The sequence below is a fragment of the Xyrauchen texanus genome, chromosome 38 (assembly GCF_025860055.1).
Source record: "Xyrauchen texanus isolate HMW12.3.18 chromosome 38, RBS_HiC_50CHRs, whole genome shotgun sequence".
NCBI lineage: Eukaryota > Metazoa > Chordata > Actinopteri > Cypriniformes > Catostomidae > Xyrauchen > Xyrauchen texanus.
Window position 1 is genome coordinate 28,468,823 of NC_068313.1, and position 24,623 is coordinate 28,493,445.

Genomic DNA, 24,623 nt, shown 5'->3' on the forward strand with positions numbered 1-24,623 from the left:
CCTCTTGAAGCTTGAAGAGGTGGTCACCATAAACTGATTGTATGACATCACTGTGGACAACATTTGTCAAAATGTTTCCCTTTGTGTTAAGAAAGAATGTCATATTGGGTTATAACAACACAGGGGTGAGTAAACAATGACTGCATGTTCATTTTTAAGTGAACTATCTCTTTAATCAATATAATTTAGCTTGAATTGCTGTTTAAGACTTCGTACCTTCTTCTTAAACAAACTTCTTTAAATGTCTGTTCTAAGTCTGTTTTTATCCTCTATAGTCTTTAACAACAAGAACATTGGAAGCAGTAAATTGGATGTTTGTCTGCAGATATCTGCTAGATCTGTTGTCTAGGAGACCTCATTCAATTTCTGTGCCTTGTAGCACACTTTCAAAATTTGTTTTCCACACGAAACCCAAGCAATTACTTATTTAATTTTAGTAGCTTAGGTAAGGCTACGGCTTAATCAATATGTGATTGTCTTAAGCATCTTTGCCAAGACACTTTTTTGATTAATAATAAGACATGTAAGATTAATGAAAAGACTTGTATTAAACAACAGGTACCTGAATCAATCTCTGGTTATTTGTTTCTGAATGTTCAGATAGTGGACATGATGTGATATTTCTGCAGCAATACAACATGATGAACACCCTCATATGACAAATACTGCCAAGAATGCAAATGAGGTACACAGGGAAGTGTAATCAACTCTGATTTTATACACATTATAGTATACACATTTTATGTTACAATGATAGGCTTAAACCTATGGAACATAGTTAGAAGTCTTTAGAGTCAACACTAAAGCAATGTTCACAACCCATTTTTCTTTTCTGTAAAATGAAACATTTCTGAGTAAAACTTGGAAAAATGTAAAAGTGTATGTCAGGACTTTTTTTATGGAATAGATCGGATCATGAAAAGTGGGCTTTACATACCAGAATTGAGCCAGGTGTTTGGTGGGTGGGTTGAAAAATTAGGATTTGTGGTGAAGAAAGATGTTTCAGAGGCAGATCATTTTATTACATTTTCATGATTATAAAGACAGTTCTTTTTTTGTTTTGGAATAATATACACTAATAAAATGTATTAAGAAAGTATGTTAGGTTTACTTTCATTTCATGTTGATTTTAAAGCCATAATATCAAGGTATTGTATTATATATATCTCTCACTCACCACAGACATCAACCATCATCTGAAATGCAAGCAATTCTGTAAATAATGAAAATGTTGTCATTATTTACTCACCCTTATGTCACTCCATCCTTAAAATGTCATGATATCCAACCTGCATGCCTGCTACTTGGAATATAGTGCTAAAGTCGTACCAGTTACCTTTACTGTGGTTATATTGTGTTTTTCTTTTTTTCTTTCTTTTTGGAGCTTGACATCACTTTGTGACTATTAACTTTAAATATATGATAAAACACTGTGTGAAGACACTGTTCTATGAAAGAGTGAAATTCATACAGGTTTGGAATGACATTGGGGTTAGTAAATGATAGTAGCATTTTCATTTTTGTGTGAACTATTCCTTTAATTTGAAGTCTAATCCGGTCTGTGAGTGAAGTCCTCAATGCTGTTCCCTGTCACTATCATCCTCTCACCGAGATGAAATGACTAATGTGTTTTCCCCCTCACTGGTTGCATTTACTCATTTACCCAAGTTTGTTGTTCAGCACACACATAAATGGCGGCTAATCTGATAGTCCTTCAAATCTGTTTTCCATCCCCAAAATAACACTATGATGCATTCTCACTCTCACTAAATGCTGATTTATGCCAGGCTATGACAACGTACCACAGATGGTGAGAAAGCACAGAGTGACACACAAACAAACAGAATGACATACTGCTGGTATCTTAAATTATATTGATATATTAAATGAAATCATATTAGTGTTGAAGCTGCTGAATTATAGCATAATCATGGCTTTGAGCAGCTTTATTATTATGTATTCACACAGTACTTGAGGTACTTCAGAAATCCACTTTAAACACAACGTCATCTGCTCCACTGAGAATCATCTCCAATCTGTTTTGCCACAAAATCTTTTTGGAGATCTTTTTTGAAGTCATCCACACAAACAGAGCTGCAACTACGATATGGCATGTTTATGTGATAAACTCCTCCCTCTGTGGCTGTTTTTGACGTAAGGTGTGCGCAGAAAGCTCATTCTGCCTACAATCGGTCAGCAGACATACTCTACATACACCTTCTCTCTTCTCCTACACTCATTCATGCTCTTGCTGTTTGGCAGTCAATATGAGCGCAGGAGGAATTGCTGTTTGCTCTGGCAACCTGCTGCACCCTATATCAGGTAGGATAAAGAGATGGGGCTGAATATTCATAAAGACAATTTGCTTGCTTGAAATGCCAGGTGGTGAGATCATTTTTGTATTCTGTTACCCGTTGAAATTTCTTATTGCTCAGGGTGGTGGAGAGTAAGTTAATAATTTTTTTATTTTTGTCCTTTTTTTAGTTTCACATTGGATCAGATTAAAGTGTTCATACATTTTGAAGCTTTGCACATTTTTCATTGCTGTGATACTTGAGACCTGATGCAAGTTTTTAATCACATTTCTGAACATGTGTATGCTTCTAATAATGAGGGATCTATCTGTAGTGAAGTGTGTGTGGGTCAAATTTTTCCTACATTGTGAAGACCACGTACCAACAATGAGAGTAAAACCTCAATTCACCTTATGGGGACTATAAGAGCTAATGGTCCATATGACGTAAAATATATTTCAGTCTATTTTTTATATTTATGCATTTTTTTTTTATGCTATTAAACTGTTGTATGGCAAATTTCCATAAAACTGAATCGAGTAATCTTTAACAGTTGTAATTATTATGAATTAAGCATATTGTGAAGTATTAAGTAAACGTAATTCAGTTTTATGTAAACGTTTCATTCTATACGAAATGTGAACATTTTGAAACTATACTGATGTATTTAGAAACCTTATTGCATTTTTAGATTTTAGCTAAGACACAACCGAACATCTAAAAATGCAAATAGGTTTATGTGATTTTTAGGTTTACTGGAGTGGTTAGGGGATAGAAAATGTCATTAGTACATTGTAAAACATAAGTCAATGGAAAGTACCCACCATGATAGAAAAACAAGCATGCTTAGTCCTCTGTGCTTTTGCTTTTTATTTCAAAGAAAATGCTGTGACTTTGCTTGTTTTCTATAAAGAATTTGAACTTACATGTTCAAGCAATTCTTCAAATACAACATAAACAGTATATAGTATATACACTGGGGGCCAAAAGTTTGGAGTAATGTACAGATTTTGCTCTTATGGAAAGTAAGTGGAACTTTTATTCACCAAAGTGTCATTCAACTGATCACAATGTATAGTCAGGACATTATTAACGTGAAAAATTACTATTACAATTTGAAAAAAAAAATTCAGAACTTCTTAAACTATTTCAACGAGTTCTCATCAGAGCAAAATCCTCCATGTGCAGCAATGACAGCTTTGCAGATTCTTGGCATTCTAGCTGTCAGTTTGTCCAGATACTCAGGTGACATTTCACCCCACACTTCCTGTTGCACTTGCCGTAGATGTGGCTGTCTTGTTGGGCACTTCTCACGCACATTACAGTCTAGTTGATCCCACAAATTCTCAATGGGATTAAGATCTATTACACTCATTTCCAATTATCTGTTGTCCAGTGTATGTGTTTCTTTGCCCACTCTAACCTTTTCATTAAGTTTTTCCATTTCAAAAGTGTCTATTTCTTAGCAATTCTTCCTATAAGGCCTGCACTCCTGAGTCCTCTCTTTACTGTTGTACATGAAGCTGGTGTTGAGTGGGTAGAATTCAATGAAGTTGTCAGCTGAGGACATGTGTGGCATCTATTTTTCAAACCAGAGACTCTGATGTACTTATCCTCTTGTTTAGTTTTACATCTGGCCTTCCACATCTCTTTCTGTGCTTGTTAGAGCCAGTTGTCCTTTGTCTTTGAAGACTGTAGTGCACACCTTTGATTTAAATCCTTTTCAGTTTCAAGCATTGTATAGCCTTCATTCCTCAAAATTATGATTGACTGGCAGTTTTTTGGGAAAGCAGTTTCTTTGCCATTTTTGACCTAATATTGACCTTAAGACATGCCAGTCTATTGCATACTGTGGTAACTAAAAAAAAAAAAACACAAAGGCAATGTTAAGCTTCATTAAATGAACCAAATAGCTTCCACCGGTGTTTGATATAATGGCAATTTAGCATGATTACTCAAGAATAAGGTGTTGGAGTGATGGCTGCTGTCTAGATTTGATCAAAAATGACTTTTTCAAATAGTGATGGTGCTGTTTTTTACATCAGCAATGTCCTGACTTTACTTTGTGATCAGTTAAATGGCACGTTGATGAATTAAAGTACCAATTTCCTATTCACAACCATCTTACAAACATATCATCACTGAGATATTAATTAATCAGAGGAGAGCCATCTAATTTGACTGTGCCTGAGATTTTAATTCTGTTCTTCTACATTTCAGCTAATGGAACAGCAGGCAGTCAGCTGTCCACTCCACGATCAGGCAAATCTTTCAGTCCATCTCCCACCAGTCCAGCCAGTTTGAGGAGACGAAGGGTAATACCTTTCCATCCAAAGACCTTTCACATGATTAAATTTGTTCTAATGACATAGGTCTCATAAATTGCTTAAAATTGTTTTTATTGTTTAAGACTAAGAGGAGGCTATCTTTTTAGGTGTTGTGTCTTTTACTAAGTTGCAACCATCAAGCATTTTAAGATCTTTTTGATTAACCCTAATGTTATTGCAATTTTGTTACACTGACTTACATTTGCACACATCTATACTGAACAATTTCATGTTCACCCAACATGTTGCCTAGCAACAACAGATGAACCTCTTGACCTGGCTGTATGCCTGTTCTAGTTCCACTTCAATATTCTCTGATATTGATGATGAGAGATGCAAATCATATGCTTTAGCAACATATGGTTTTGGTTTACCCTGTGTTCATCCAAATACTGCTTTTTGGGTTCTAATTTATGGGATTTTTTTTTATGGATTTTCTTGTGTTCTATTGTATAGAAAAGTTGTATTGCAAAATACCAAGAGATTAATTGTAATATATACATGTTGTCAGCATTGAAATGACCTGCATATTTTCAAATGCTAGTTCATGTTCTGTAAAAATCAATGAAATTCACCTCACATGCCCTGCTCTAGTACGGAGGTATTTGTAGCACACCCAAGCTGTTTCCATTGAAACATATTTCCCTCTATGATTTTGCTGGTCTATGATTTAGTATGCATTTAATGCGTACTGCAATAAAATATAAAAACATTTTAACAAGATAATTCAGTGATAAAAAGAATTTTGGTTCTTCACAGTGGTTTTTAACAAGCCTTGACTCACCTTGACTCTCTGACAGGGCTCCCAGCATAGTGGATCCTCCCTTTCTCTGGCCTCCACCAAGGTGTGCAGCTCCATGGATGAGGGCGATGGGCCGGGCAGTGAAGGTGACAAATCCCTGAGAACATTTACAAGAGCACGTGTTTCCCATCACACATACTTTAAAAGTATTTTATAAAGTTAGTTATGTAGATACTTTGGCTCGATTAACCATTCAATTTAATCAATAGGACATATTCAGGACATCACAAGCTAAGGCCATATATAAATCTACGGTCATTGATAGATCTTAATCAACTGACTTCAACTGGTTTTCAATTATTGTTATTTTCATCAAAATGTTACATCTCACATGCAATCTATGTTCTTCCAGCTGAGTTGATGGAGGTTTGTCCTCAGGTTCCTGCCTCCATTGCAGAGAGGTACAAGGTAGGGAGGATGATTGGGGATGGGAACTTCGCCGTGGTCCGAGAATGTATGGAGAGATCCACAGGTCGAGAATATGCTCTGAAGATCATCAACAAGAGCAAATGCAGGGGGAAGGTGTGATGATATTTACCATGGTGGATTATGTTTCTCTGAAGAATCCCGTTCTATGAACAAATTCTAAAAATACAGTTAACGTTTTGCACTTATAACAAATTATTCTTTACTTGCTGTCATTTTTGTTGGTCAAGTGCCAGTTCCTGTGATAGTAATGACATGGCCTGTAAGAATAACTCAAGATTATCTGTATCACATTATTTGGCTTGATTGGGGCTTATAGGAACACATGATCCAGAATGAGGTATCTATTCTTCGGAGAGTGAAGCATCCAAATATTGTTCTACTGATTGAGGAAATGGACACTTATAACGATCTCTACCTTGTCATGGAGCTGGTCAAGGTGAAACATCTCATACATTTCCACAAACATTTACTTAACAGTATGTTTCCAGTATATGCTTTTCTTTGACATGATTTCATAAATATTATAAAGATATCTAGACTCTTGCTATCGTCTACATTTAGGAATTAAAATAAACTTGACCAAGGTTCAGTAAAGTTTCTTAGTGAATCTTAAATTTTGAATTGAGTCATGGTCCTCATGTGTGTGATTTCGAGTTTGGCCTGCAGTGTGTGCTTATCCCATTTCCCGGATAATTTTCTTGGTTCTGTATCTCACTAATAAAGAGTACACAGCCAAATGTATATACTTAAAAATTGGACCTTGGCTCACTGATAGTGATTCTCTTTATGACAACACGAGAATGTCCCTGAATAAGTGATGAACTTACGTGTATGCCACTTATTTGTGTGAATAGGGCGGTGACCTCTTTGATGCCATCACCTCCTCAAACAAGTATACAGAGCGGGACGCCAGCGGCATGCTGTATAACCTGGCCAGTGCTATCAAATATCTGCACAGCCTTAACATTGTTCACCGCGACATCAAACCTGAGAATCTCCTGGCGAGTATTCATGTGTGACAGAGAGAATCTTGTCACTATAAATGCAGAAATGGTGGATCAAAATGTCACTTTCACAAACACAGCCTGGATTGACACTCACATCCTTGAGAGACAGATGCAATGTGCTTTTTCCTCTACTCAACTGCATAAACCTTAAATAACCTTCTTGGGCACTCTCTAAAGTAAGGATAGTTCAAGGCAACTCAAAGGCAACACTGTGTTGATAGGGATGACTTTCTCTTGAACCTTTCACACATATTTATATCCTGTTATATGAGCAAATAATTCTAAATTCTAAAATGCACTAACCACAATCTTTGGAGATTATGCATCTTGGAAAACAGACATAACTTGTCTGGAATTCCATGAGACACTTTGATCTTCTCCTTTGGCACCTGTTTGCCAGACTAAACACAAGCATACAAATACAATATTTAATACTTTTGTTATTAAACAAGTAAATAAATTGTTTATCTAAATAGGCCATGACAAGTCTTTTAAAGTCTTAAGTTGGTGTTTACATTTGTATGAATGTGTTTCAGGTTTATGAGCACCAGGATAGAAGCAAGTCTCTGAAGCTTGGGGATTTTGGCTTGGCAACAGTTGTAGATGGACCTCTCTACACTATATGTGGCACCCCAACTTATGTAGCTCCAGAGATCATTGCAGAGACGGGGTGAGTCATATCTTCATTAGCAAAGATATACATCATTAAAATATGTTCTCATTCACAGCACAGCAGAGCAGACAGACCAATAACCAGTTGCAACAAATACATGTAACTTTTTTTTTTTTTTAAGTTAAAGTTAACAAGAAAAAAAAATATTTTCTAATTTTTTACTCACCCTCATACCATCCCAGATTCTTTCTTCTGCAGAACACAAACATTTTTAGAAAAATGCCTCAGCTCTCTAGGCAAGTGAATGGTGGCTAGAAATTTGAAGGTCCAAAAAACATATAAAGGCCGCATAAAAGTAATCCAAATGACTCCAATGGTTAAATCCATGTCTTCAGAAGTAATATGATAGGTGTGGGTGAGAAACCAGTAAATATTAATGTCCTTTTATTTTTACTTTAAACCTCCACTTTCACTTTCACATTCTTCTTTTGTTTTTGACAATTTGCATTCTTTGTGAATATCGCCACCTATTGGGCAGGGAGGATCATATATAGTTATTAATTACTTAAATATTGATCTGTTTCTCACCCACACCTATCATATCACTTCTGAAGATATTAATTTAACAATTGGAGGCTTATGGATTACTGTTTTGCTCCCTTTATGTGAATTTTAGTGCTTCAAGTTCTGGCCATCATGCACTTGCATTGAATAGACCAACAGAGTTGAGATTCTTCTAAAAATCTTTGTGTTCAGAAGAAGAAAAAGTCATACACATCTTGGGATGTCATGAGGGTGAGTAAATTATGAGAGAAATTTTAAATTTACATTACATTTATGCATTTGGCAAACACTTTTATCCAAAACTTATTACAGGGACAATCCCCCCAGAGCAACCTGGAGTTGAGTGCCTTGCTTAAGGACACAATGGTGGTGGTTGTGGGGATCGAACCAACAACCTTCTGCTTACCAGTTCAGTGCTTTAGCCCACTACACCACCACCACTCACAGAATTTAAATTTTTGGGTGAAAAAAACCCTTTAACAAAAATTATTTGTAGCAACTGGGCACAGAGTGTTTTAAAGATCACTCTGGTTTGTAATATAACTCACTGAGAGTTGTCATGTTGTGTTTCCTGTCTATGTGACAGGTATGGCTTGAAGGTTGATATCTGGGCGGCTGGTGTCATAACATACATACTACTTTGTGGGTTCCCTCCATTCCGTGGGTAAGTAGAGTGCTGTAAAGTGCTTGGTCATGTGTGGAGCAAAGCACTTAATCTCCATACCTCTAGTTTTGGAATATTTTTGAGAGACTTTTGGCTGGTTTTTGGAGAAATTAATTATGTGAATCTCACCAGTTGCTTTATAATACTGTGCCAGTTTGAGGCACTAACACTATTAGATTGTGAAATCTTATGCACTCTAGTGGCCAGGTTCTGTAATGCTCTCTCAGTGCATGCAATACCTTTTGTTCTTTCTGCAATAACGCAATAATTGATGATGAGTCTCTTTATGTATTTGTTCCTGTAGAAGCACAGATGATCAAGAAGCTCTTTTTGATCAGATTCTGATGGGACAGCTGGATTACCCTCCTCCATACTGGGACAATGTTTCAGACTCTGCAAAGGTCTGTGTACCAGACCAGAGTTTGTATGGTGAGTTTGTATAGGAGAATGAATAAATCTGACTATTCTCTCTCTACAGGGGCTTATAACCTGCATGCTACAGGTTGAGGTCGACGAGAGGTACACAGCTCTACAGGTGCTAGACCATCCCTGGGTCAATGTAAGACTTAATCTATTAATTCTTTATGACACCAACAGAATAATTTTCAGTGTTGAAATAATATATTATAAACGGTTCTAAAAATTGCACTGGTATGCTAGATCTCAGAATATTACCAGGAAATTGATGCTGGTAGACTAGAGAGTTGAACAGTGTTTATACCTTTTCTCAGGATGACAGAATGTTGGAGAATGAGCACCAGTTGTCTGTGGCTGGCAAGATTAGAAAACATTTCAACACCGGTCCCAAACCCAACAGCAGCACAGCAGGGGTCTCTGTCATAGCAGTAAGAATATTTTCCGTTTGAAGTTTTTCAGTAATCCAGCTCAATCAAATCCAATATGGGTGCACAAATGATCACTTACAGACTAGAGAATGTGTCTTCATAAGTAACCGTGTCTTTTAAGGTTTGTTTAAGGTCTTGTTAGTGTTGTGGAGAATTTAAGGAATGGTTCAGTTTTTCAGATGAAGCCCAAAGGCCTATTTACACCCAGTCCAAATTTATGACACAATAAATAAGTAAATAAATAAACAAGGCAATTTCTATTGACCCTTTAACACAGGTTTTCTTTTTCTTTTTCTTTTTTTTCTCAGTTTCACCTGTGTAAAACAAATACTATGTAACATATATAAGCTTTTTGGAAATGTTAAAAAGATAAATGGTATTTATTCAAACGTTTTGGCTATTAACTCACCTGGGCTGAATAGTTTTGAGACATTTGTTTTTTTGTTGTGATTTTTGTTTACAATTTGTCATTTTGTTACGTCATTCTTGGTGTGAAAAGACCTTATGTCTAATGGATTTTTTTAAAATATTGCAGTTGAATATGCACAGAGAAAGTAGACTTGAATATAGTTATTTCTGGATATCAAATTGTTGAAGAGTTATTACAACACTTGAAAGTTTTTCTCTTATCTCAATCTTCTCCATCTGACTCATCCATCAGCTGTTCTTCTCTCATTTCTCTCCTCTTCTGGTAGACTCCATCCTATGTGATTATATTTTCTCCTGCTGTAGCATCTTTTCCTCCGCTTCTACACTTTCACTGTACATTCAGTAATGACTGTCAGCACTGTTGTCAAGACAGGAACTAATTTCAGTTAGCCACTCACAATTCCTTCATTATATTTTTCATACATACTTGGCTCGTTTTTTTAGACAATTGATTAATTAATACATTAATGAAAACACAAAAAGAATAATGCATTATAAACAAAATACTTCCTTTGAAAATATTTTCACAGTCTACTTTGTTTTTATTTTTTATTTGTTTTTGGCTTTGATCTTGTTTGTCATTCCTTGATTCTTAAAGTTTTTTTTTGTCACTTTTTGTTTTGTTTGCACATTGCTTTGTATGTTTGTTGTATTATTACTATAGCTTCAATTGCAGTTAAAATGCTATGTGTTCTTAATTTACTTAACCATGTGTTTGTAAATTAAACACTTGGCTTACTCTTTGCTCTTAATGTAAAACAGCTAATCAACATTAAACCCATGAGTAATGAACAGCGCTTTAAGTCTTAGAACTTGTGCTGTTTTATATGGTGAAAGTAAAAATCTGATCTATTGAGTTGCACCCATTTTTCTCTGCTCAGCCGGACGAGGGGTTTACCATCAAACGTTCAGGGTCTTTGGACTATTGCCCGCACCCAGGGATATATTGGATGAGGTATGCCCACAGAGCAGCCCAAACTGGCAATTTTTCCATGGCAACGTGCTGGCAGTCTCCATACCACTGCTGCTTATTTTCCACACTTGGCCTCATGCTATAAAGTAGAGTGATGCATTGCTTTTTTGGGCCTTTTATGCCTTGCTCAGCATCAGTAGTTTTGGCTATTTGGTGGTGCTTTGCTTGTCAGTCTTTCACTTTGCCAGCTTTTGTCCATTCCTTTCCTCTGGATTACTGTTTCACTAGCATTCATTTTTGCTGTCTCAAATGCTCGGACACTTGACATAGTGTGAACATATATCAGAGTGTATGGCACTGCTGGTTAGGAGTTACTCACTGGCTTAAATGTGTGGTTCCATGCTGAGTGTGCATACAGTATGTGTCTTGAGAAAAGTTCACTATAATGCACTTGTTTTGTTTACCTTATGAAAAGTTTCTTATGATAAATAAGTGTCTTGGGCTCTAAGGGGGGATTCACACAGAATGTGTCTATTCTTTTTCTACATAATCATCCAGTTGACGACCAATGCAAACCATCCTGCTCTTTTTTTCAGCATCATATTCAAGAGTTCTGTGTTTTTTAGATGCCGTTTCCGGTTAAAAAGAACGCATTTTGAAACATCTGCATTCTGTTTTATTCGTTGCATTGTGTCTAGTGATTTTTAGTGCATGAATGCGTTAGGTCTGAACCTTGTCTAATTGTCTTAATGAGGATTTCTAAAAACTCTCATACAATTCACATGTGAAATCATATCAATCTCTATGCCCCACCCCCCAACAACTATTGCCTCAAATGTTCTGTTGTTAAAAAAATGTATCAAACAAAAATTGATGCTTTGCAATTGAGGCCTATAATTAAAAAAAATATATATATATGGCTTTTAAATATAAAGTGAAATGATAAAATTACCCATTTTATCCTCTTAAATCACAAAAATCAATTTAATAGAGCTATCGGTATTGGTAGATATAGGCAATATTGGCCATGACAGTGCTTGGTATTGAATCCATAAAGAAAATAAATGGTATTGCCCATCCCTAACATGTGATTGTGCTTTAATTTACTTTTCATGGAAACACCTTCTGTATAATGTTCTTTAACACAAACTAATGAAATCCCATTTGTCCTGCCTGAACTCTATCCAAGCTTAATTTCCATGATACCCCCGAGCAACCAGTCACTTTCACATGCTCTCCTGTTTCCCAGACCACCCCTCTTGATAAGGAGAGGCAGGTTTTCAGACGAAGACGCAACCAGGATGTGAGAACCACAGCTCCACGTACCACCCGGAGCACCTTTCCCTCCAGCCTTACCACCTGCGCCTCTGGCCCCACCCTCTCCACGGTTGATTTCACCTCAGAGTCTGAAGACATTTCTCCCAGCTCAGCCGATACGGTCCGCTCTCCCACCTCACCATTTTAACACCTCACACTTGAGAAAGTGAAGGTAACCTTACTTGTGAATGAAACTAGATGACAAAATAATGGTTTAACTCTTTTGTTAATGATTGAAATCAAAGAACAGTAGAAAGCACAACAGAAATGATTGCTGTGAGGCAAATGCATATGTTTTTTTGTCTATATCGAGTTTGATTTCATTAAATGAATGTATCGAGTTTGGTTACATTAAGTGGATGGCAGATAGGTGGGTCAGATATAATGGTTTTCGCTGCCTAAAATCTGTGAGGGTGAACTAGATTTAGTATGAAAACAATCTCACACTTTTCAGCAATTTATTGTAGTTTTTAATTTCAGTTTGAAGAAGCAGCCTTTTTCTCTTCATCAAAACTAAATGTTTGGTGCTAAATGACTCTGAGATTGTTTAACCATTATGTTTAGACCATCTGCCTTTACATGTATGTCCTTGTAATAAGCCCCCTCTGTTTTTATGCCCTCTAGTGTTGAATAAAGGGTAACGCAGCTATTTATCCCTCACTATTCAAGTTATAAATTAGTCAGGAATGCTTTAAAAAGCATGTCAGATATCTAAACATTAACTTTTATCCCTGTAATAAACCTGGGATGTCTTATCGGCATCTTTTCTTTTTGTGACAAAATCTTGTATGTGGGTTTCTACCTTTTTGTATGAACTTTCAAATATTTGTAAAAAATATTTTAGGTTTGTACATTTATTTCAACGTAATAACCTATATTTGCATATTTAATTTTTTTCTCTCAGAACATGTTTTGATTTCTGTCTGTTAGACCTTATAATGTTCTTTATAATATGTGTGAAATGCCTATATAGTGTTTATGTTGCTAGAAGTAGTGCTTGATTTGAACTTTAACCTAATGCAGTTGAACTGATAGGTGCTGATAAATTACAATGAAAAGTACTAGAAACTCTTATTTCTTCATCTGTACGTTAGGTTCTGTCAGTACAACATGAGTCATGAATATATATTTATTGTACAGCTGCTTCCCTGAATCATTAATTCTCACAGTAGTACTTGTGCATAGATGAGAGAACAGAATTAATGAAAAATAGCTGAGCTGGAAACTAGATTAGCTTGTTAGTTATTCAAAAGTTTAACAATCTGGAAAATGAAGGTACATGTCAGGATATTTTGGCAAAGCTTATAGATACTTGTCTTTTTTATTGTTGGATGTAAGGAGCATCTGCAGCCTTTTGGGTTCAGCAGTGACATGATTATGGAAACGAATGTGTCTTTTGTATGTTTTGTAAAGCAATGTCCAAGCAAGAGAATGATAGGTAATGTTTTATGAGGTGAAGACACATTTTTTTTTTTATAATGCATACATATTTCAATAACTATTCACTTTTGCATTAAGATTCGTAAAACACTTTCTTAAAGATCTGTTTATAAAAAATTAGATTGCTAACTAAGCATCATTTGTCAGTGTTCATTATCATAAGTAATGCCATAATGAGAATTATTTATTCATAACCATTCAAATCCACATAAATTTGAAAACTCTAATTTTGTGCATTTTTATTATAAAAATTAATGCTTTGCAATAAGGTTTTATGTGTTAACATTGTTTAATGCATGAGATATTATGAACTGACAATGAACAATATTTGTAATAGCGTTCAGTAATCTTTGCTAATATTAATTTATAAATACACCATGTTTGTTGTTGTTTCAATGCATACATATAGCATTTATTAATCTTGGGCAATGTATAAATATACAATTGTTATATGCTTGAACTATTGTAATAATAACATGTACAACTTTTAGTTCTTAAAATGTATGAATGTTATATTTGTTAATAGGATTGCATAATATAAATATCATGAACAATATTTTAATAGCATTTATTAATCTTGGTTGATATAATTTCTAAATATCCTTTGTTCATTTTCATCAGCATTAGTTCATAATGCATTAATGTTAAGGTGTACAACTTTTAGTATAAGAATGCAATAAGGCTCTATTTGTTTACAGTATTTATTGCATTAGATATCACAAAGTAACAATATTTTTACAGCATTTATTAATATTGGTTAATGTTATTTATAAATGTAAAAATATGTATTGTTGGTTCATAACTAATGTTAACATATACAACGTTTAGTTATAAAAATGTATTTGTACTGTATACCTTGAAATTAACATTAACCAAAATTAATATGTGTTGTTAAAGTATTCTTCATTGTTAGTGCATGTTAGTAATATAGTTAACTAACGCTAACAACCTTATTGGAAAGTGTAAAAATATGGAGGGGGTGTTGCAACCATGAGTGATAATGATTTTAGCTGGGTAACACAACACTGGTTTATGGAGTGTCAGTATATGCCGACCCCATCCACCTGTCTTGTTTACATGTAAGTTTGGTGCTTTTGAATGAATGAGAAGTCAACATTACAACTGGATTTATAAGTTATACAGCTTATTGGGGCCTCCAGCATGTAAAGGCTATGGGTAACACAGTTAAGGGGTGAATTAAAAGCACAAAAAAAGCTTAAAATATAGTTATGATATTGCATGTAATTGCTTTAAAAAAAAAAAAAAAAACAATATATCTGTTGTGTTTGTTTGTCAAAATTAGTATAGTACAATTCCAAAGTGAGAAAAACTGTGTGATAAACTTCCTTATTTTTGAACAGAATGCTCATACTGTATGTTCATAAGTCATTCATTATAGTATTAGTACTGCGTGGAGAAAATATACTAGATAATATGCAAAATTCACTGCACAAGCATTGATGAAAAAGTTGATTACACGTATATTTGTATAGAAGTATATCCATCTCCTTATTGTCTTTCTCTTTAAATGTCATATAGGCTTGACTTTCACCCTGTCAGTGTGGAGGAAGTGTCTCTGCTTCTGAGTAGCATTCAACAGTTGAACATTCAGCAACAAATCAAACCTGTGAATAAACGATTTCGTGATGCAGAAACCTGACTCGTTCCTTAAAATTCATTACAGAAGGCCAAATGGATGTTCATATAGTCCTGCAGGTGTCTGCATTAGTTTCCTTACCATGCTCTTATCACTCTTCAATTACTCTAGCAAGGGCCCTGTTTCCCAATAACGATTGATCTTAGCAGTTTTTAGCATATTCTATGAGTGATTTTATGAACGTTCGTTATTTTTTATGTGCGTTTCCCACAACTGCACTGAACATGAATGTGCAAGGATGCGATTTAAGTGCCAATATGGTTGCTGTCCATATTGTGAAGTGCTGAAAAGTTAGTGTTGTCTCACTCATGGTTAAAACTTCATTATATTTGTGCATAACTTTATAAATAGGCCTACTTATATTTTACCTTGCAGGGAAATGTTTTATAATTTTTATCTTTGTCCCTAGTGTGCCCCATCAGGCTGATTGGGAACTGGGCGTGCATCGTTCCAGCCCGGCCCGGCCCTCCTCCACACTACAGATGCAAACATGTTCAGTGAGACGCAAACGACACGTTTAGTGAGACATACAGTGAAACATAAATGGCACGTTCAGTGAGACGCAAACTAAATATTCAGTGAGATGTTCGGTGAGACGCAAACGAAACATTCAGTGAGACGCAAACGAAACATTCAGTGAGACGTTCAGTGAGATGCAAACTAAACATTCAGTGAGACGTTCGGTGAGACGCAAACTAAACATTCAGTGAGACGTTCGGTGAGACGCAAACGAAACATTCAGTGAGACGTTCAGTGAGACGCAAACGGAACATTCAGTGAGACGTTCGTTGAGATGCAAACGAAACATTCAGTGAGACGTTCGGTGAAACGCAAACGAAACATTCAGCGAGATGCAAACAAAACATTCAGTGAGACGTTCGGTGAGATGCAAACGAAACATTCAGTGAGACGTTCGGTGAGATGCAAACGAAACATTCAGTGAGACGTTCGGTGAGATGCAAACGAAACATTCAGTGAGACGTTCGGTGAGACGCAAACGAAACATTCAGTGAGACGTTCGTTGAGATGCAAACGAAACATTCAATGAGACGTTCAGTGAGACGCAAACGAAACATTCAGTGAGACGTTCAGTGAGACGCAAACGAAACATTCAGTGAGACGTTCGGTGAGACACAAACGAAACATTCAGTGAGACGTTCAGTGAGACACAAACGAAACATTCAGTGAGACGTTCAGTGAGACGCAAACGAAACATTCAGTGAGTTCAGTATTTCCTGTAATCACAAACAAACACATTAAACACCAGGCTCAATATTGCTGTGTCTCAACTGCAGATTAAGTACACCAGTCATCATTAGCAAAGTGTTTCTTTTTTAAATGTTATGCAATAAGAATAGTATTAATGTATGATGCAATGCACAGTACTCAATATTTTTTATTATAAAAAAAAATAAGCAAAGCCATTTCTCTCATTCCACAATGATTCACATGGACATTAACGTGAAGACTTAATTTATAACCAAAAGTAACCAAATTGTAAAATATCTGCTAAATTATCAGGCACCATCACTTATTAAACAATGTTTCTGATGGAAAATATTCTCATCAAATAACAGATCATTTTTAATCTGAGGAATTTCAACATGTGTAATTAAGCAAAACATATTGTTATTGTATTAAAAAATAACTTGACATAACTTGTGTTTGTACAGTATATAAAATCTAAATTGCTACTCTTGTAACTAAAATGTTAATTATGGTACTATCTTTATTGTATGGCACAAGTGTATGTATGATACAGTAAATAAATAAAAATAAATAACTTTTGTCTTCTGATGGGAGAATATTTTACGTATTTGCACTTCGTAACATCATTTAGATTTTTTTATTTAGATTTATAAACTCTAGATTTTTGTATGTTTATTTTACATTATGATGCAAATACGTCATATATAATGTCTTGTTTACAACAGTGATGTTATTTTCAATGTTATTTTCTGTTTCCAAGTGCAGTTTTAAAAGATCTTGATGGCAGTAGGCAATAAAACAAATGTAGCACACTCATACTCAAAATATAGTACATAATACAGGACTAACTAATATACTCAGATACACATTGATTTGCTTAATAAAATGTAAAAAATAATAATAATTTGAGTGCAAATTCCTGTCTAAACCCATCACTGAGGTTTTGGTTTGGTAGATTTGTTTGTGAAACAACCATATACTTTTTAAATGCTAAACTGGACAGGAAAAAAAATAAAAATTGGTATAACAATGACAATGAATGATAATGAAATGGGAATGTTCAAGCACCATAAGTTCTAACCCTCATTTAGTGCTTGAAATATTCCTCGACTGCACATGATGCCAGAATGGACAAAGGATTGCTTTAAATGATTTGCAACATTGCAATACTGCATACATCATGAAGTCCAGATGCAATCTGGTTCACGATTTAAAACGAAATACTTTCACAACAGACAAAATCATCCATCTTCAAATTGGGACACTGACAACACACATTCAAATACAGGACATCACAGTAAACAAAAGTGCTTATCTTTTTTCTTGTCACACTTTTCATTTATTTCAAATGTATGAAAACTGGATAGACATTTAAAAGCTGAATTGTGTAGAAAGCAGCCTCACTGACACGTTTTTAAATAAACATTTAATATAATTTACATAATGAGCTAAGCATCAGTTGGAGGAAATGTATTTATTAATTGTTTGGCAACTTTTTCTCCTCCAAGGGCCTTTAAAAATCCTAGAGAAAGTAATAATTGCTGCAAACAAACAGAAAACAAACCCCATAAAAATATTGTTGGTTCTCTATGAAAAGTATTATTTTCACAGTTAAAATGATGGGACTACAAATAAAGAGGCTGTTTTAACGATATAGTTGGCTCGGATGATATTTCGATACAATTTGTGATGAAAAACAAAGATATGCTGGCCTCCATCTGTGCTGTCTCCATTTATTTAAAAACCTTTTAATCATCCCTTTGCATTTTTTAAGAGATGTACACATACAGTATCTCCATAGAGCTGGGGTTCCAGTTTGCTACTACACTTAAAACATTTCAAACAACTGTTTTTGCCTCTCCAACTCAATCTTTTTTCTGCATCTTCTGTGTAGCTCTGCTCCGTTAGTATGTCATCTCCCCTTATGGCACATTTTTGTTTAAGGTCGCAGCTTCCTGCGAAGTCCCCTTGGCTGATTTCTCTCAGTACCTGTTGTGATGCTCAAAGTGCCATCGATTAAAATCAATGTTGAAAGCCACAATGCTACCAGATGCCATGCCTGTGATCAGAGTCCTGGAAAAGAGAAGCTGGAGTTTAAACCTGTGATTTTTGTGCTTCTGATGTACTTTAAATAAGTGAAAACAAGTTAAACCTCTGATCATGTGATAGGTCCATGGCTCGGATGCTCGCATCACAGCCTGGATAGACATAGAGCTGCTTGAAGTCACAGGCTTGCCAAACCTCCACCACCCCGTTATCTCCGCCAGTCATTAGGTTCTGCCCATCACTGCTCAGGAGAATGGCCTGAGGAGTGTATTATATGTGTATGAATTATTGGATGAATTAAAGCTCATTAAAATGAGTTTACTATCCTGAGAAAATATTTTCTTTTGTAGAATAGTTTGTCATGTACTATGTTACTTCCTGTTCTGTTTTAAGTTCAGTTTAGATTTTAGATATTAGTCATTTCCAAATAAACTTAAAATGTATAATAATACAAAAAAACAACAACAATACTACTACTAATAATAATAATAATAATGACCATCATTATTATTATTTTCATATCATGCGATACATTTTTTAACATCTATAATATATCTAAAAATACATAAAAAATAAATAAATAAATATATATATATATATATATATATATATATATATATATATATATATATATATATATGATCCAGGAACAATTTCTAGTACCAATTAATTCTATTTAAAAAAAGATTACCAATTTATTTTTATCTGTATTTTATTTTTTTATTTTTTTACTTTTACCCATAAATAGTGTGCATTCAGGCAAATGAGGCCACTTTTTTCACCTTTTGTTTAAAAGTTAAAAATGTGGTCCAATTTAGCAGAATTCCACCAATAATTCTGCTTTACCTTTAAACATTAAGGCAATTGCACTCACGGGGCATTTACTACATAATGTAAACATTGCTATTTAAATCTAAATAGTCTTTTCAACTGCTTAATTTTACAACAGTAGTATTAAATCAACCAGTCTAAAAAGCAAAGTGTTCTGAACTTACACGAGTGGAGTCATTGATTTCCATCTGGGCCAGCAGCTTGCCATTGATGCTGAAGTTGCAGAACTGACCCCTGTCATAGTAGATGATGCAGTGGCCTTCACTGGACACTGAGATCAAGCGGGGGAGCACACAGCAGTCAGGGCCCTCCAGAGCCCTCAAGAGGTCACCAGTGATGGTGTGGACCAGACATGGCCCCTCTGACCAAAAAAACAATCCCCAATCGTTTATTAAACATTGTATAATGCAAATACAGAGATGTCAGTTCTTAGCAGTGTGTAGTTTGTAAAGTCCCTGTGCTTTGTGAAAAATATGTCTGTAGCTTAAGTGGTAGAGCATGGCGCTAACAGCACAAAGGAATGCTTCTTATGGAATTCACCTACAGATATGTCAAATATATACTCTGAATGCACTGAAAATAATTTTGGATAAAAGCGTATGCCAAATATGCATACATTATTTTAATAATAAAATGAGTAATTGCATAAATTTAAAAACACAATTTACTTAAATTAAGAGTCTAGCTGTAATATTCTATAACTGGTATAACAACTAAAATCTACACTAGTTTACAAGTAGACAGTTGTAAACTAAAACGTAGATTACATGTTTAAATCTCACAATGTTTATGGCTTTTCTAAAAGGTTTGCATTCTGAAGATAATTTTCTACAACATCGAAGATAGATAAAACAATGCTCCTGTGGAATAGACTCTTTTCACAGACTGTAATTATGCATTTCTGCTTTCTTAATTTAGCAACATACATCAAACATTTTTTAGATTTTTTGATTTTAATTATTTTTGTTATTTAATGTAAATGTATATACATTATTATATATATAAAACTGCTGCAATGGGATTTTAAATACAGCTGCTGTGGGTGTGGCAGTAAATTTGGTGTCTTTATGTCTTCTGACAGCCAGAATCCATCTCTCTATTTTTTCCTCTTTTTGAAAGTCATAGGAAACAAAATAGTAAATTTTTTTCTTTTGCTGTTGGAGAAAATGGGAACACAAAAATACAGCTGTGGTCTTCCTTTCACCCAGTTTATCCCGCTATAATTTACTTCCTCGTTTTAAACCTGGAAATGTGAAAATGGTCCACTCACCTTTCGCTCCACTGATAACAATTCCCAGCTCAGCACACACTGACACACACACCACCTCATAGTCATGACCAGTCAGAACTGCACGGGGAGCTGGGTAATCACCTGCAAGAGAGTGCAAAATAGACATTTTAAACAGCGGTACACTAACAACAGTAAGAAAAAACACAGCAACATTGGGCTAAATCAATGCAGAATTTGATTTCAAGGAAAATAGCAACAAAAAGCACATTTTTGCAATAAGTGCAAATAGTGTAAGATACTATTGGCACTCCTAATTAAATACTGTACAGCATAGGGGAATCACTACAGTATGTTTATTGTGTTTATTTCCACAGGCACCCTACACCAATCCCTACCCCTAAACCTAACCTTCCACTACAAAAAACTAAACAAAACACGGTTAATACAATATTACTATAGTAAAACCATGGTTAATTTGACCAGGATCGAACATTTCTCACAACTCCCTAAACACCACTGTTTCCATATTAATTTTTATTTATTATTATAAGTGGAAATATTAAGAGTGGAGTCAGAAAACAGGATGAGAAAAGGAGTAATTGAACCAGGGTTGTCCGCATGACAAAAGCACATCCACTGCATTGTAACACCCCATACCAGCAGCGACACAAGGGGTACCCTTTGCCTTCAGTTTCTGTGTTTCCACCAAACTATTGGGGTGCAAATAGTTGTGAAAGGTGCTATTTACACCTGGTACAAGTTGTGCTACCAGATTCTTACAGGTTATATTCTGGAGGTACTTCAGTTGCAAGACTACTCAACAAATGCAATTTACCCAATGTGAGGATATCAGAATAAACAGGTCAAGCAGAACATCTGCTGAAATAGGCGTTTTCTCCAAATGATCAACGGCAGTGGGCGATCAGCCTCAAAACCCCAGTGTCACATGATGGATGAGGGGGAAGGAAAGGTGAAATGAGGTCATTTATAGACACCTGTGGTATCTCGGTACCATCTGAACAGTTTGTTGAACTGAGATAGTCCATGTTAGAAATAGCGAAAAACTGTACAATCCGCTACTTCCTGCAAAATGTATTTTTTGTATCCTTGTTTAAAGTCAACATGGAAACAAAATGTACACTATTTACTTTCTTAATGCATGCTCATAGTCTTATTGTGAATGATTCATCAGTGCATGACATTCCAAAGAAAAAAGAATGTCAAAAAATTTCATCAAAAAGTAACTTTAATCAAAGTTAGACTTGCTATTCCTCCAACCTTTCCTTTTTTACTGATGTCCATATCAGCCAACAGCTAAACAGCCAAAATGTTATATTGGGTTCACAGAAGTAATTCTCATCATCACGTCTTATAATGAAGTCCAATGATGCAATTTCAAAAGCGCTTCATCAAGAAACCGACACCATCATTAAACTGGTTGGGCCTCTTGTGGCTACAGCTCTCACGCTTGAGGAAACGCTTATAATTGTAACTGCAGTATTAACTGCAGTAAGTTAGAGAAGAAATTCAGCTGCAAGAAAAGCCACCTGTGGTGTAATTAGCTTGATTGGTGCTCTGAAGAAGCAAAACAGCAATTATTAGCAATAGGGATAAACATGTTTTATGGATGGATTAAATATGTCTTTCTGAGAAGGACTCTGTATACTCTTAAAGTATTTCAATGGTTTAAAGTTCAATGCTAATGATAAAATAAGTGGCCACATTGGGTGTATAATTGGTGTACTGCATGAAATATAATGTGCTCTACTTGTACAGTCTAAGAGGGTTTTGTAAAACTAAGCTTTTAATATTGTACAGGGAAGGAGAACTGGCAATTAATACTATAGGTTATTTTACATTAATAGCCTGAGATGAGGATCTTTTCCATTTTTAATTAACTCTAAGTTCATTAACATCCACATAATTAAGACACAAGTAATTACTTTGCACGCAGGCTGTTAAAGATCAATAGTATGACCAGTTTAAATCCAAATACACTTGATAGTATGCAAGCAATTAAAGGTTACTCATGGTTTGATCAATACAGTAGTATGCTCATGGTGATGTACTCAGGGGACCGTCTGACAGAACTAAGACCAGCAGTGAACGATCTGGGTGGGACGCGTGTCAGCACTGGATCCCTCGGGAGATCCCAGATCACCTTCCCCACAAAAGATTTAATCAGTCTGCAGACGGGCACTTTCAAAGGCTCAAAATCTCCAGTGTCCCCGGTGGTACAGCAACACAATTAAGAGTTGTAAATTGGAGTATGGCTGCTGAACACTGGGGTCTTGATTGAGCCGGACAGGATTTTAATCATTGCACATTTAAGACACGCTCCAGCTTTCTCTGGCAACTGTGAAATCAATTTCTACCCCATGTCGGAGTGCCGCAGGGGCCTATACTCATATAGCTGCTGAATATTCATGGCGTCTCCGGTTCCGACAGTCTCCATGTGGTTTGTAGGTGCTTGACGAGATGCAGTCTACCAAACATACACTATACTGACAAGGTTTAAGTTGCTGTTAAGTATTTCGTGTACAAGCTTGGAAAATATAACGAGGAAAAAGAATAGAGCTCCTGTGGTCTTAGTGTCATAAAACAATACTTCTTTCTATAAATAAATACTGTTTTCCACTTTAGTTGAAGGGGTTTTGTGTTCCTTGTAACAGTCAACTTTGGCTTGCTCACTCATATAATTTTTAAGGCAAGCTTTTTAATGTCGTTTTTCATGTTTTTCACATTGAGGATTAAATTGCATAATTTTTTTGTTGTAGCATAATTTTTTGTAAAGCTGCTTTGAAAATTGTATTGGGAAAAGCACTATACAAATACTGTAAATATGACTTGACTTCAGAAGAGAAATATAAGTAGCAGGACCTGGAGAGAAGTAAACATTTGTGTTACTGTGAAAATGTCACAGCCGGATATTTTAAACCTCAGTGTTTTAAACACCACTCAGGTCAAAGTGTCTCAGGTCAAAGTAACCTTGCTGCTAAAAAATAAACTAAATATTTGAGCATTGCTTATTCATAAAGGCCCTTGGAATCTTAGAAAGTGAAAAAAGTAGTTCTGAAACTCACCACTAGAGTGCACTCTTTATTTCCTGCAGTAAAGACTCGGCATATTCTTCCATTTAATGCCATTTGAAAAATAGATCACTGCTGTGGAAACTGGAGTATTTTGAAGTAAGGAAGCTCCTAACATGTAATTACATATGTAACAATTGTAACTACATGCAATTATAACCTATTCCACAAAATAATTTGTTATTCATTATTAATGCTCAGTAATTACTAAGTAATTACATAGTAATAGACTTAATGTAAAATATGAATATTATTATTATTAAAATATATTAAATGTAATTTATTATTACATTTGATTATATTTCAAAACATTATGAAACTAGATTGATGTATGTATGTATTCTGTATATACTTTGTTTATATTTAAGCAATATCACACGAGCAAGAGTGCGATATGGCCCTTCCTCAGAACTGCTGTGATTCGGCGGCAGTAGGGTGAATAATCACAAGCAGTGCTGATTTAGGGCTATATAGCATGATTGCACATGTGATATTGCTTATATACAACAGTTTAAAGAACAAGTAAATTGTAAAAAAAAAATAGGAAAAACAGGAAAAATGAGTACGGTCATAAAAATGCAATTGTGCATGGAACTACTTTGTTATGCGATGGATCGGAATCTGGTTCAAACCAAATGATGTGTCTAAGCCTTCGTTAGTAATTCAAAAATGTCACTTCAGAAATAGTATCACGGCTTGTGCTGTTTCTTAACAAGTTTTTGGATAAACAAGGATGGATGGATATGTGTGTGTGTGTGTGTGTGTGTGTGTGTGTGTGTGTGTGTGTGTGTAGAGAGAGAGAGAGAGAGAGAGAGAGATGGAGCATGTGCCATCACCTGTTGCCACACCCAAGCAGAGATGCTGTCAGCTTTCTGAAGATCAGCTTTCTCAGTGGAAAAAAAAACGGTATTTCACG

At 35.3% G+C, this 24,623-nt stretch overlaps 2 protein-coding genes across 6 annotated transcripts in view; one reads left to right on the forward strand and one right to left on the reverse strand.

Annotated features, from left to right (window-relative positions):
* LOC127631542 (serine/threonine-protein kinase DCLK1-like) overlaps positions 1-15,295 on the forward strand; it is a 40,081-nt gene extending 24,786 nt beyond the window's left edge. For 2 of the 5 annotated variants that reach the window (XM_052109694.1, XM_052109697.1), the window contains exons 7-17: positions 4,515-4,609; positions 5,422-5,509; positions 5,776-5,945; positions 6,169-6,288; positions 6,707-6,853; positions 7,396-7,529; positions 8,623-8,700; positions 9,005-9,101; positions 9,179-9,259; positions 9,432-9,545; positions 12,137-14,065. In XM_052109694.1, coding sequence (XP_051965654.1) covers positions 4,515-4,609; positions 5,422-5,509; positions 5,776-5,945; positions 6,169-6,288; positions 6,707-6,853; positions 7,396-7,529; positions 8,623-8,700; positions 9,005-9,101; positions 9,179-9,259; positions 9,432-9,545; positions 12,137-12,352 — 1,340 coding nt within the window. In that variant the 3' untranslated portion in view covers positions 12,353-14,065. Of the gene's footprint in view, positions 1-2,247; positions 2,323-4,514; positions 4,610-5,421; positions 5,510-5,775; positions 5,946-6,168; positions 6,289-6,706; positions 6,854-7,395; positions 7,530-8,622; positions 8,701-9,004; positions 9,102-9,178; positions 9,260-9,431; positions 9,546-10,855; positions 10,930-12,136; positions 14,066-15,183 lie in introns of those variants that run through there. The other 3 variants (XM_052109696.1, XM_052109698.1, XM_052109699.1) reach the window with 3 other exon arrangements.
* A 3,142-nt stretch (positions 15,296-18,437) lies between these two features.
* The window catches only part of LOC127631541 (neurobeachin-like), a 351,059-nt gene continuing 344,873 nt past the window's right edge, over positions 18,438-24,623 (reverse strand). The window contains exons 54-57 of the mRNA XM_052109693.1: positions 20,658-20,759; positions 19,552-19,748; positions 18,663-18,814; positions 18,438-18,583 (exon numbers count right to left, since the gene is read on the reverse strand). Coding sequence (XP_051965653.1) covers positions 18,493-18,583; positions 18,663-18,814; positions 19,552-19,748; positions 20,658-20,759 — 542 coding nt within the window. The 3' untranslated portion in view covers positions 18,438-18,492. The remainder of the gene's footprint in view (positions 18,584-18,662; positions 18,815-19,551; positions 19,749-20,657; positions 20,760-24,623) is intronic.